Source organism: Sus scrofa, chromosome 3, assembly GCF_054392235.1.
Source record: "Sus scrofa isolate SSC_HxYL_T2T_F1_AM1 chromosome 3, Sscrofa_HxYL_maternal_Yorkshire_Landrace_v2.0, whole genome shotgun sequence".
Classification (NCBI taxonomy): Eukaryota; Metazoa; Chordata; class Mammalia; order Artiodactyla; family Suidae; genus Sus; species Sus scrofa.
The window spans coordinates 139553624-139567881 of NC_139385.1; the positions used below are offsets into that span (position 1 = coordinate 139553624).

Below are 14258 nucleotides of genomic sequence, written 5' to 3' on the forward strand. Positions count from 1 at the left end.
GGAGGCCATTTTCATTGTGTTTTGTTGGCACGCCCAGTTGTGAAGTCCAGCTCAGACTCAGGGGGAGGAGGAGGGCATTCCGTCTCTTGATGTACAGGTGTACAGAGCTGCATGGGCAAGGGGAGGGCTGTTCCTAGGGGCAGAGACCTTCGGAGGCAATCTCTCCCCGCACAACTCACATGCATTCATCCCACAGAAAAAATTCACACACTCTGCCGCCAAGATCCCCAGAATCTCACCTCATTATGGCATCAAGCTCAAGAGGTCTGTCTTGTCACCTAAGGTCGAGTATGGATGAGGCTTCTTGGATGTGGTTCCTAAAGTACAGTTCTTCTCTAGCTGAGGACCAGTAAGCTAAAGAGGCAAGTTCGGGGGCCCCCGGGGTGCTCAGATACAGTGTTGAGCAGGGACAGGGTAACTCTCTTAGACCTTTTTGTTCAGCTAGGACAGGGAGGTCGGTCACTCAGCAATCCCCAGCCCATAGCAACTGTGAAACCAGACAGACAGCTGTTATCTCTTCCTTGATTAGGGCCCAGACCTAGTCTCTGCATGTGGTTCTTTGTGGCTCTTGGCTTTACCCTCTGGGCTCTTGATTCCACACCTTGAGCTGCCTTTCCTTTTTCATAAGAAATAGCCAGATTTTGCAGTCAAAGAGTTTTTTTGAGCCTGCTGCTTAACCGTAGACAGTTGGGACCCAAGGATCTGTTTTCCTTTTGAACTGTTTCTCTCTTTGAGTCCAATCTCATATAATTCCCTTAAAAATGATGTGGGCTTCCTATGTATCTAATTATAAATCTCTTGCATTAGACAAAAGCCGCACCCACAGATCTCTTTGGGACAGTCTCTCTCTCTCTCGTAAATTGGTTGGCTGTGCTCACAGCACGTGGGAGTCCTGGGGCCAGGGATCGAACCTGAGCCATAGCAGTGACAAGGCTGTGAAGTTATGCAACAGGCCCTGAGGAAAGTGCCCGTCTTATTTTTATTTTCTTCTGAAAGTGCTGTGGGACAGTATCCTTAAGCTTCTAAAAAATGTTCTTGGAGTTCCCGTCGTGGCGCAGTGGTTAACGAATCCGACTAGGAACCATGAGGTTGCGGGTTCGGTCCCTGCCCTTGCTCAGTGGGTTAACGATCTGGCGTTGCCGTGAGCTGTGGTGTAGGTTGCAGACGCGGCTCGGATCCCGCGTTGCTGTGGCTCTGGCGTAGGCCGGTGGCTACAGCTCCGATTCAACCCCTAGCCTGGGAACCTCCATATGCCGCGGGAGCGGCCCAAGAAATAGCAACAACAACAACAACAAAAAAAAGACAAAAAGACAAAAAAAAAAAAATGTTCTTGTCCAGCAGATAGAGTCTAAGAGGCTAAGAGATATTTTTAAGGTTCTCAGAAATTCTCTGTTTAATCTGAGAGATTCAATAAATATGTGCCCTTAAATCTTTGTGGGGTGTTACCAAGGATACTCCTGACTTGGAGGTCCCTTAGGCAGTGGCTCAGGTCTCTGCCGTGGCTCAGGTTTGATCCCTGGCCTGGGAACTTCCACATGCCACGGACATGGCCAGAAATATTTATTTATTTATTTATATGTTTTTATTTTTATTTACTTATTTTATTTATGTTTATTTTATAATGATTTTTATTTTTTCCACTATAGCCGGGTTACAGTGTTCTGTCAATTTGCTGCTGCACAGCAAGGTGACCCAGTCACACATACACGTATACATTCTTTTTTCTCACATTCTCAGGCTCCATCACAAGTGACCAGACATAGTTCCCAGGACTACACAGCAGGATCTCATTGCTTATCCATTCCAAAGGCAATAGTTTGCATCTGTTAATTTTAAAAAAGGGCAAGAAAAGGGTCCTTTCGACTTCACCTTTATCCTGATTACTTTAAGAATGTTTTGCCAGCAGAGAAGACTGTGCTGAGCCCTTTCCGTATTTTCTAAGCTCTCTTCAAACCCTGCACACTTTGCCTTTTCAGCTCGTCACTCCTCAGACCTTTGCCGTATGCACCCGAAAGACACTTTCGGGCGCTTTGACTGGGTCTACTTCTCACGTTCCACGTCCCGGTGGGCAGCAGGGACCCCAGTTTCTGCCTCTGTCTCCAGTTCCACTTTGCTTCCTGCCCTTCAGGGGGGCCTCATTTAGCAAATCTCTCCAGACCTTTCTTGCTGCCACCTGCTACCTGTCCTAAAGCCAGTGAGTGTGTCTTAGCTTCGTCCTGAGGTGGCACCCTGCTTTCCCTTACCCATTTCTATCATGAGACTCCATCAGAATGCAGGGGCCTAAGATGCTTGTGATCCTGTGGGTCAGGAATCCAGGAACGGGTCAACTGAATTGACATCTCGTAGTCACCTGCCAGCAGCTTCTGCCCGTGACACAGCTGAAGACCAGTGCTTCCTGGCACTTTTCCCTCTGACACCCCTTCTTCCAGAGCCTCTGTGCGGGGTTCTTGGGACGGTCGTGCTGCTTTCCTGTCAAACATCTTCCAAAAGGCAGGACCTAGAAACCTCCGGGCTAATGACAGGCGACGCCTGAACTGGCAGAGTGTTCCTTCTGCCGTAGGCACCCGGCTAGCGCAGTCAGGGGCCGGCCCGGACTCAGCGTGGTTAGGAAGTGGACAGAGGAAGAGACTCTTCTTCTGGATGCGGGAACAGCAGGTGCAGAAGAACCCAGGAACTGGGACGTTCTTGCAGCCTTTGGAAAGTGCAGTCTGTCCCGTGGTTTTTAAAGTTCTGCCGTTTGCTCTGTCAGTGCTTTGCGTGCGAGGATGCCGTAGCTGTCAGGAATAAACGCTGTCATCATTTGAAGGAGGGAGTTCCTGCTGTGGCCCAGCGGGTCAGGAATCTGACTGCTGTGGCTCAGGTCACTGAGGAGGTGCAGATTCAATCCCTCGCCCGCCGCAGTGGGTTAAAGGATCCGGTGTTGCTGCTGCAGCTTGGATTCAGTCCCTGGCCTGGGAATTTCTGTAGGCTGAGGATGCAACCATTAAAAAAAAAGAAGAAAAAAAAAAAACATTTGAAGTAGGAAGGTTTCCTCCTTTTTTCGTTGAAATTACCTATTTGTCTAAAGTTTGAAAGGACCCCTTCATAAAGCCACCTGAATTGCCTACACGAGCAGTTTAAGATTGTAACTTAGCCAAATACATTGGTTTTTTTTCTCTTGATTTCTTCCGTATTGTATATGTTTAGAAAGTCCTTTACACATTGGAGAATTGAATACTTACCTACAGCCCCTGTGTGTTTTGGCTTTATCTTGTATGTATAATTCTTGTGTCTGTCTTGTTTAGACGGAGGGAGCGCTCCTTTCGGCCCCACCCAAACTGTTGACTTGTTAACCGGTTAGGTGATAGTCCAGCCATTCCTGCTGATTTGCCTTGCAGCCTTCATCTTCTGCAGCATTGTATGTTCTAGAGTCGGCTTCTGGGTTTCTGTTCTCTTCTATTGATGTGTAGATTCTTTTTCCCACACCATGTTTTTAGGGATTGAGGACTCTCCCAGGCGTCTTAAGACGGAACTGTGACTGAATGTTGATGGTTATAAAATGTGGGCACGTGCCGCTTGATCCACAGTTTATGATTTTATGTGATGGAGGACACGTTTTTAAAATCCTACTAAGACCGTGTTTAAGGTATATGTTAGCCAAATTTTCTCATGCCAGATTTTGTTTTCTGGAAAGAAGGAAGAATGAGTAACAGGTCCCAGTACTCGCCACATTCAGGTTTATGCTGTGAACTCGACTTTGAGTTATTTAATTTGGCGTACGGAGGTTTTTCCGGAGGAAAAAAAATGAGGAAAGATAGGAACTAGATGCATTTACCATTGGAGATGGTACAGAATTCCAGGGCACTGAAGCAGACGCTCGTAAAGAGTTTTTATAATTTATTAAAGACAGCTGTTTGCGGAGCAGATCTAGTAATGTTGCATTTTCAAACAATATCTCTAGTTAACAAGGGAGTTCAAAATGTATTGTTTGACACAATAAATCTTTTGATCGCCCTAATCCAGCTTATTTTTGTTCTCCAGATACTGCTTTGTGTTTGCGCTGGGATACCTCACCGTGTGCCAGGTCACTAGAGTCTATATCTTTGACTACGGACAATATTCTGCGGATTTTTCGGGGTAAGATGAAACCGTCAGTAGCCTGTTTGTTCTAACATGTTGGTTAAAGGACAAACTACAGTTGCATTTCGTAGTTCAAATGAAAAGCTCTCTTCGTTGACAAGTCTTTTATGAATTTAGCATTTTTCTTCTTGTAAAGAGGTCTTTTATAGTGCTATTATGTAAAGTCACAGAAATAACCTGCTTTTTTTAAATTGACTTATGTAAAATTCCTAAATCTATGGATATTTGTTGTATGGCATTCTGTTATTGGAAGCATTTTCTAATTCTGTTAGAAATGTCTGCAGTCACTTATAACTATTGAAAATCAGCCTCCTTGAGCCAGTGTCCTTGTTAGTCACCCTCCCTCTCTCTCCCCCCCTTCCCCTCCCCTCCCCTCCTTCCTCCCCCCCCCCCGCCTTCCTCCTCCCCCCCCCCCCCCCCCCGCCTTCCTCCTCTCCCCCCCCCCACCCCGCCTTCCTTCTCTTCTGTGGAATCTCTCTTGTACAATTGGTTCACCAGCCTCTGGGGAACATCTAATTTCTCGTTCTTGCTTCTTAGCCTGGGGGACTTTCTCTGGACTTGAGGTCCTTAGGCCGATAGCTTCGTCAGTCTGAATGTCCTGGAGGAGGCACTAGAACATGTGTTTTCATTCTATGCACCTCACTTTTAAAAGGAATGTTTTACTTATGTTAAGTATTCTACTGAGTGGTCGAAATAACTTTTCTGGCTCTTACTCCTTCAAAGGAGATTTTAGTCCCTCCTTGGTACTGGATGCGTATTTTTCCTATCACAAAACCGAGTGTCTTTTATGAGATAAATGCGGCCCAGGTCCTCATGAATGAACTCGCTCATCACCTTTATAAAGCAACACCTGCCAGCACCTGGGTACCGGGCGGGGACCCTGTCGTCTTCATGTCAGCCTGACAGCTTTCTCGATGCAGCAAGATACAGAGGAGCTGCTTTTAGATCCGTCTTGAGTCACCTGGCCAAGATAAATAATGACCAGTAAATCCTTATTTAAGGATAAGTAAATGGATAAAAACAAAACAAAGCAAATCATGGCATCTCTGAAAAAAAAAAAAGTTCAACAATAAAAAAAAGGACCAGTTATATGAGCTTAGAGAAGAATCACTGTTATGAAACAAGAGAATTTTTAAAAGATGAAATCTCTTTTTCTCCTTAATGAGATCAAAGTGGCTTTTACTTTTATTAAACTAAGATTGTAAAAATAGGCTTGGATGAAAGGAGATTGCATCCAAAAGAACAAACAAAACCAAGCCAAACAAAATTGATTTAATACACCAAAAAGACTAGTTAGACTGGAGTTCCTTGGTGGCTTAACAGGTTAAGGATCAGTGTTGTCACTGCTGCATTTCAGGTCGCTGCTGTGGCTTGGGTTCCATCCCTTGCCTGGAAACTTGTGCATGCAGCAGGTGTGGCCAAAAAAAAAAGTAGTCAAATTAGCAATATATTGAATAGAATTGAGAAGTACATCTGGAATTCAGACAAGAAGCATAAAGGCTGGCACTGTAGTTTATAAATATCAGGAATTCTTGGCGGAAGAGAGCTATTGAGTAGACAGTAAATACATTGGGCCACCTTGAAAATCTTGGTGGACTTGAAGAGGGAAGCCAGGTCACATGTCGTCATCCCAGGATAATGACAGGAGAAACTAGCTGCTTATACTTTTAAACCCCCAGTTTGAATAAGCCGTTTCACACAGCGGAATTGAATTTGGTGATATGGATTGGTACAAGTATGGACACGTGAAGCCCAGAGTGTGCTGGAGCCTCGTAATGCTTCTTCCTTCCCTTCCGTCTCGGTCGTTTTCTTTTTCATTGCCCTTATCTGCTTTGCTCAACTCTTGTCACTCTCTAGCCACGATGGGCTGACTACGCTTCACATGACAGAATTTCAGTGACGTTACCTAATGAAGGTCTCTCGCTTACGGTACAGCCACTGAGGAGGAGACCTCTGCTCAGCACAGTCAGTCTTTCAGGGACCCAGGCTCCTTTCTTGCGGCCCCACGTCCTTCGGGGTCCCGGAGTCCTCTTGATGAAGTTGGTGGAGGGGCGTGTGTGGGGTGAGCTGAGCAAAGAGAGTGCGTCTGCTTGCCACTTTTTCTCCCATTCCACTGGAAAAAGTAGTCACCTGACCCTGCAATTTAGCGGATAATTTACCTTGCGAACAGAGGGCGTGTGATGTGGCTTAAGTGTTTTACCGCAATTAAAATTCTCATTTACATATTTGAATATAATTTAAAATGTTGAAGTATTTCGAAGAACAACAACATAGCATTTTAAAGATGGACAACCTGATACAAAACCCCCAGTTTGACCTGTAATTGTTATCCCTTGGGGGGAAACATGTGACCGTTATCCGTGAACTGATACAGATTAGACAGAGGCAGGTCAAGTTGAGGGGACCACCCTGGCCAAACTAAGTTAAAGGGCACCTGTCTTGTTGTTGTTGTCGTCGTTTAAATGGGCGCAGAAGAGAAGCCTTGAGCGTGTTACGTGAGCACAAAGGATCCTGACTTGGTCCTGATGAAGGTAAGTACGACAGCCACCCGGACGCTGGCTCTCAAGGAGGGAGAACTGCACGAAGAGACCCATCCTTTGTGCTAAGCTGTCCCGTTGCCCCAAAGTTAGAAGGGCAGGAAGTGAAGCCAGGCTTGCTGAGGAATCACCTGCGAGCTCTTTTGTCCTGGGCGGTGTTAGTTGTGTGAGTTGTGGGACACTGATATTGTGTGTGCGTAGATGGATAGATACAGACACCCTTAAAATGTCGATTAGATAAAAGAGACTTTGCCTCTTAATAGAAGCCGCTTCTTGCAGAAAGGTTGAAAAGCTGGGTTATTAGCGTTCATGTTGGACTCAGAAAATAGGTAGAAGGGAAGTATAAAACAATCAAATAGCTTTCCTTTATGTCGATAGCCACTTAGAAAATGTAATTGAAAAAGGATGCTAATTTCAAAAGCAGTAAAACCATGAACAATCTAAGAATACATGTAAGAAGAAATGCAGAAAACTGCGCAGACAACTCTGCAACTTTACAGTAGGATCTGAAAGAAGACGAACTGGAGAAATAGCTTGCTTATTCTGAGTAACAGTCGGTATTATAAAGATGATCCTTCTTCTCTAGTTAATCTGTAGATGTCATGTGGGTCAGGTTGGGGTTTTGAAGGAAACTGAACAGATTGAAACGTTCCTCTAGAAGTGTTTGAGAGAAGCAAATTTAATATAAAAACCTACTACCTTTGGTAAGATAGCGGGACTTAAATATTATAAGACTGGCTGAGAAATAGACAAATCCAAGAAGCTCATAGAGAGAAACGAGCCTGTGAGTCTGGGAAATAGATGTACAGAATGCAGGTGGGGGATCGGTGGAAAGCCCTCTCAGTTATTTGGTAAATGGTATTGAGACGGCAAAGGAGAGGCAGATGCTTGCCTGCCTGTAGATGGGAGCAGAAACAGAGTTTCCTGCGGGGAGGAAGGAAGATAATGAGTTCTGATTGGAATATGCTGATTTCTTCAGAGCTGAAGGGCTGCTTCATGCATCCTCCCCAAAAGATCTCTGTGACATATTGTCATTCAAATCAAGAGTATGTTTTAGAGCCAACCAGATAGTATCGGGGTTCAGTGAGAATTTTATCCCCGGAAGCCTCCGGGTGTTCATTCAGCCGAGGTTTTCTGAGCACGTGCAGTACTGTGTGTTCCTCCTGACGCTAAGGACAGTTGCAGGTGACGTTAGTATAAGACTGGAGAGACAGCCCAGTCCGGAAGCTTCCTCCCATCTCTGTGCTCCCTGAGCCAAGCCCTGGAAGGACCCTGCTGCTTTTACCAGCCTCCTCTCTGCTCTGCCCCTAAACTAGTTGTAAATAGGGTTGGCGTAAATTATTCAGCTGATAAGCCCTCGTGTTCCCTTTATCCTGTTTCATCCTGGGGGGGTGTCCAGACACCTTGACCTACATTCGTTCAGAGGCACCACTGGCCCAGCCGCCACCCCTTGAAGTTCGAGTAACCCGGGGGAAGCAGGCGTGGCTCTGTGATGGCTTTGCTTTGTCTGTTCCTCACCCCGCTTGAGCCCTTTCCCCTGATTCATGTTCGTTCACCAAGCGCTGTGGTCGAGTGATATTTATCAGGAATCTGCATGTCCTCTTAGACTCTGGAAAGCGGCTCACTGGCTCTGGGGGCCGAGTGCCGGGCGCCCCTCCCCGCGCAGCCCGGCTCCTCCGAGGATGCGGTGGCACCTGCCTTCGGGCTCCTGCTCTTGCCCACCTGACTCTGCACCGGGCACACCCTTCCCACCCGACCCGAAGGTCTCCAGTCCAGCCGCTGTTAAAGGCACAGATGAAATGACTCCGGGTCGAGGTGTTTCCTCCTTGGTCTTCCTTTTCTTTTGTCTTTTTGTCTTTTTAGGGCCACACCTGCAGCATATGGAGGGTCCCAGGCTAGGGGTCCAGTCAGAGCTGTAGCCCCCGGCCTACACCACAGCCACAGCAACGCCAGATCTGAGCTGCCTCTGCGACCTACACCGAAGCTCACAGCAATGCCGGATCCTTAATCCACTGAGCGAGGCCAGGGATCAAACCCACAACCGCATGGTTCCCAGTCGGATTCGTTAACCACTGAGCCACGACGGGAACTCCGGTTTTCCTCTGTGAAGTCATGTCTCCTTTCTTTACACATTTCTTCAGCGGTCTCTTTGGCAATGAAGGCTCTTTTCTGTGGCGATTTACAGACCCATTTAGGTCCCGTGCTGGTGAGGAAGCGCCTCGGAGTCCGCCCTTTACGGTTTGTTAGTGTGACGGCCCCTTGTCTTTTGCCGAGTTGCCCTCCTGTGTTTATTATCGAAGGCTTGGGAAGGTCCCCGGTGGTGCAGGGGGTTAGGAATCCTGAGCTGTCGCTGCAGTGGCTCGGGTCGTGGCTGTGGCACCGGTTCGTTCCCTGGCCCGGGAACTTCTACTGCCCCGGGTGCGGCCAAAGTTAGTAAATCAATGCAGGAAGGTTTTGTCCGACTTGTGTCTGAGACGGTTCCTGGTGTTTGACCCATCGCTGTTTTCCTGAATCCACGCGGAGGCTGTGTTGGTGGGTGATAATGCGGTGGGAGAGTTGAGTAGTTGGTACGCCGTGGGGTCGGGACGGGGCCTGGCTGCTGCCTCGGGCCGCTGTCTGGTCCCCGCATCCCCGCCCGGGCTGTCGTGGGCGCCTCACGCGGACCTTGTCGACGCCCCTTCCCGGGGGGCTCCCGCAGTCCTCAGCCTGCTCCATCCTGTGTTCAGTTCCTCTGGTCGAAAACCTCGGTGGCCTCAGCTCTCCCAGCCTGCATCCGATCCCGTGTCAGACCCTCAAATCCTGCTGTCTTCTCCACCAGCCGGTGGTTGTCACACGACTCCGAGCCCCCAGCCCCACCCACCTCTGGGCGCCGCCGCACGGTCTCTTCCACCCAGAGCCAGAATTTCTCCATGGAAAACCAAACCAGTTCTCTCTCTGCCTGTCACCCTCCCGTGGTGCCCAGGCTCCCTCAGGTCACAGCCTGTGTCCTCACAGCACCTGCTGGATCTGACCCGCTGCCGGTCTGCCCTCCAGCTCTTTTCCTGTCCCTATGGCTGCAGTCGCATCGGCATCGTGGCCAGCCTGCCCCCAGGCCAGGCACCCTCCACCAGCGGGCAGGTGGACCTGCTTTCCTTTCTTCCTGGAAGATCCTTCCCTCAGGCCCCCAGGGCTGGTTCCCTGATGCAGGTTCTCGGTTCAGTGTCACCCGCTGGGCGAGGCCAGGCCTCGCCTGCACCCTGGCGCTCCCTCTCCCCACCCCACTTGGTTCCTGCTCAGCACGGATCGCCATCTGCTCTACGACATACTTACCTGTTTGTTCATTTCCTACCCACCCCTTTCCTATGCAGAGCAGAGCAGCTGCTGTCCTGCTCAGGGCTGCATTTCCAGCCTGGTGCATTGCAGGTTTCGGATGAGAGGGCAAAGTGAATGAATGGAGGAGGGCGAGGCAGCCTTTCTGTTCTCTCTCACTGTGCGTTCCTTTGGCCCTAGGTCTGTGGGTTTATTGGTTTTAGCGGGTTTGCTGTTTGTAGAGGAGCGCACCTGTGTGCTTAGAGACGCCTCAGGGAGGGAAGTTGCAGCCGCTCTGCTGTCGGGGCACCTGTACCCTGACGGCACACTCACCTTTTACCTGTTGGCTGCTTTACCTCTTGGTTGCTTTGTGGCATTCACATACGGGTGTGTCTGGAGTTGAGCTATCTCCCGGAGATAATGGAACAGTCCAGAGAGTTGGTTCTTTTTTAGCAATCGGTCTCTCAGAATGTTTAACTAGAGCTTTCCTGTATGGTGGAACTAAATTCTATTATTCTCATTTTTTGTAGAGAAAAAAAAATGCATGCAAACGTTTTAAAACACAACAAAAAAAGTTCATTTGTATCTTTTTAAAAAAGTCTAAGAACGCTAGAGTTTTTTTAGTTCTTCACATCTGGTCAGTATTTTTAAAAAGATTACCTGAAACTATTTCCTCTGTAAGATTCCATATTTTTCTGCATTCCTGGCACTGAGAGAAGATACCCGTAGTTCTACCTAAATCTAGTGACGTCGTCACACAGTGGGTGCGGGCAGCTGCACCCAGGCCCTGACCTCGTCCGCATCTCGCAGCCTCCGCCCAGCAAACAGGAGAGTCTTTCTGACTCATGCCATGTTATCTCAGACTTTCTAGGACGGGGGCAGCGATTAGATAGTCGAAGCTCCACCAGGTGCAAAGCAAACGGGTAGCTGAAGTGTCACTAAAGGTGTAGGGGTGTTGAGGGAGTCACTCGAATTGTCGCCATCCAGATATTTATGACTAAGACGCGCTCGTCAGAAGACCCACTGCAGCCCATCTGGGGATGGCTTTTGCTTGGAAGCGTTTTTTTGCCTCTGCGCCCCGGGTTCTGTGCAGCGGGTGAGGCTGCCTCCCGGCCACGTGGGCGCCTGTGTTGGACTCACCTGTCCCGTTTCCCCTCCGTCGCTGTGCTCAGCCCTCCGTGGTCCCCGTCCCTGCCCGCCCCCGCCCTGCCGTACTTTTCTGCTTTCATCCGTAAAGCGCTCCTGCAAAGTCACTCTAACAGCTCTGTCTTCTGTCATTTTACTCTCTCATTCGCCACCCCCGACGCCACCCCGTGACAGGTTGGACCCGGGGCGGTGGACTAGCCACGCCTTTAACACCCAAGGAAATGTTCGGGGTTGTGATCACCGCAGACGGGAAAGTGACGTGAGACTCTTTGCCAACCAGTCAGAACTCTGAACCCAAGTACGTGCCAAGAACACCCCTGACGGTGCCTGACGGCGCCTGGCGGCGCCGGGTAGACAAGGCTGTTAGGTAGTCCGTGGATTTGGGGGTGGCAGAGAAATACAGGAATCATCACAGAACCGTCTGGTGACGGTTTTCCAGCACAGATGAGACTGGATGGGTGGGAGGCATGAAACAGCCTACAAAAGAGGTAGCGGATCCTGACTGCACCCTCAGAAGACTCGGCTCATTCGGTATTTTTAGAAATACTTACTCAGCGCGTATCCTGATCGGGCGCTGTGCTGCGTGCTGGCGAGTCCGTGGTGGAAAAGACGGCTAGCGCCTTATCTCATGGGCCTTCTAGAAAGGAAAGACAGATTTTCAACACTGCTGTAACTGGATAAATGAAATACCACGAATGTGAACAGTTCTTTGAAGGAGCTGAGATGAAGTGGAGGGCGTGTGTCACATTTGGGCAGAGCTGGCTTCCTGGGGTCCAGCTGCACCCTCCCCGGCACAAGGCGACTGTTACGCTGAGACCTGAAGCAGGGGACGGGCCATCCTGGCACAGCAGCTCTGGGAAGAGAATGTCAGTGGAGGGAGCGACTCTTGGGGAGGGTCTGGAGCATTTGTTTCTGCCCCCGCCTTCTTTCCATCTCTGTTAGCGAGCTTCATTCTTGGACCCAGTAGTACAGCCTCACACCCCCGGCCCCCCAGGAGACCACACCTGAGAGGTAGAAATTGCAGGAGCCACCAGGTAGCTGTGGGCACAGGAAGGGCATGCGCCCAGAAAGCATACACCTGCCTTTTTGAACATCTTTTGTGTGTTGGCCTAACAGTTTAGTTTGTCACTGAGTTGGTAAAATAAACCTAGTAATTATTTTATCAGTTGTTTTTTATCATGTTTCAAGGTGATATGAGAGTTAAAATTTAGAGCTGAAATGTATTTATTTTTAAAAATTTTACTGAAATAGTTGATTTACAATGTTGTAGTAATTTCTGCAGAGTGATTCAGTAATACATATATTTGTATTCTTTTTTTTTTTTTTTTTTAGTCTTTTTAGGGCCACACCCGCGGCATATGGAGGTTCCCAAGCTAGGGGTCGAATTGAAACTGTAGCCGCCGGCCTACACCACAGCCACAGCAACATGGGATCCAAGCCACGAATGCGACCTACACCACAGCTCACGGCAACACCAGATCCTTAACCCACTGAGCGAAGCCAGGGATCAAATCTGTGTCTTCATGGATGCTAGTCGGGTTCGTTTCCCCTGAAGCACGATGGGAACGCCTGTATTCTTTTTCATACTCTTTCCCATTGTGGTTTATCATAGGGTATTGATTGTAGTTCCCTGTGCTAGATAGTAGGGGCTTGTTTATCCAGCCTATATATGCTATCCTGTGTCTGCTAACCCCAAACTCCCAATCCTTCCTCCACCCCCTTTCCCCTTTGGTAACTGTCAGGTGGTTTTCTCTGTCTGTGAGTCTGTTTCTGTTTTGCAAGTAAGTGCATTTGTATCATGTTTTAGATTCCATATATAAGTGGTATCATATGGTGTTTGTCTTTCCCTGTCTGCCTTACTTCATTTAGTATGATAATCTCTAGGTCCATCCATGTTGCTGCAGATGGCATTATTTCATTCTTTTTTATGGCTGAGTAGTATTCCAGTGTGTGTATATGTGTGCGTGTGTGTGTATACACACCACATCTTTATCCATTCTTCTGTCAACGGACACTTGGGTGGCTTCCATGTCTTGGCTGTTGTGAATAGTGCTGCTGTGAACATAGGGGTGCCCATATCTTTTCCAATTACACTTTTGTCCAGATGTGTGCCCAGGAATGGGATTGCTAGATCATATGGCAGCTCCGTTTGTAGTTTTCTGTGGCACCTCCATACTGTTTTCCATGGTGGCTGCACCAACTTACATTCCGACCCACAGTGTAGGAGGGTTCCCTGCAGGGTATATAATATATAATTCTTTTTTGAGCTAAACTCTGAAGATAATTAGGCAGGGTGAGAAAAATGATTCTTTTCCCTCAGGGAATTAGAAATTATAAGGCATTTTTATAACCCTGAAAGTTGGTGAAAGAGCTTGCAAAGTTGCAATGGCAACCGGGTGTTTAAAGCAGCCTGGGGCTAGGGTGGCTGGGGAATAACTTCCTGAGAGCGAGTGGTGTAAGCGGAAGAACTGACTCGGAAGGGCACCCAGGAGGAATCTCCTCCCTCTCCGCCTCTGCGTTGAAGAGCCCTGTCAGTTTTTTTAATGAGATCCTGCCTGGGATGTGAGGGAATGAGCTCTAAGTTCCCGGGGACCCAGGTCTGTGCATCTTGCTGCCAGCAGTTGGACCGTTTAAGACAGACCCTTGGTGGCGTTGCCGACGTGGTGAGAGATCACCTCCCGTCTTTACCTGCGGAAAGATGCTGGCGTTTTATGGAAAGTGGCCGCCTGTGCTCTGAGCCCTGGGGGAGGTGAGAACACAGGGTCTTTGCCGTGGGTCTGAGCCCCGCTGCTCCCCCTGGCAGGCAGAGTTCAAGGTCTCCTGGAGCCAACACACATCACTGAGATGCCACAAATATCATCGAGGACCTCAGGGTTGATACTGATCCAGACATTTATACCAATGTCTGTAAGGATGTAACGGCTGCACTGTAGCCTGGAGGTTTCTTCCATGCATTTCCTTTTCCTTCCCGAGCTGTCCGTTCCCTTAGAGCTGCTGAAACACGGGCAACGATTGCCCTTTTCTCCCTGTGACACAGGTTTGACGTCCTCTTTCTGTAGAGGGTGCCCTGCGCCCTGGTCTGTGAGCCCGAGGCGAGGCTCCCGGGCGTTTTAACAGCCCCCCAGCTGCCCCCCTTGGCTGGGCTTCTGGAATAGGGACCTGGGCACA

At 48.8% G+C, this 14258-nt stretch overlaps 1 protein-coding gene across 8 annotated transcripts in view; it reads left to right on the forward strand.

Moving 5' to 3' along the window:
* MBOAT2 (membrane bound O-acyltransferase domain containing 2) overlaps positions 1 to 14258 on the forward strand; it is a 194816-nt gene that overhangs the window by 156839 nt on the left and 23719 nt on the right. For all 8 annotated transcript variants that reach the window (XR_014842570.1, XM_085020012.1, XM_085020010.1 and 5 more), the window contains one exon: positions 4021 to 4116. Coding sequence is in view for 7 of the 8 variants with exons in the window: in XM_085020012.1 (XP_084876138.1) it covers positions 4021 to 4116 (96 nt within the window). In the remaining variant the exon portion in view is untranslated. The remainder of the gene's footprint in view (positions 1 to 4020; positions 4117 to 14258) is intronic.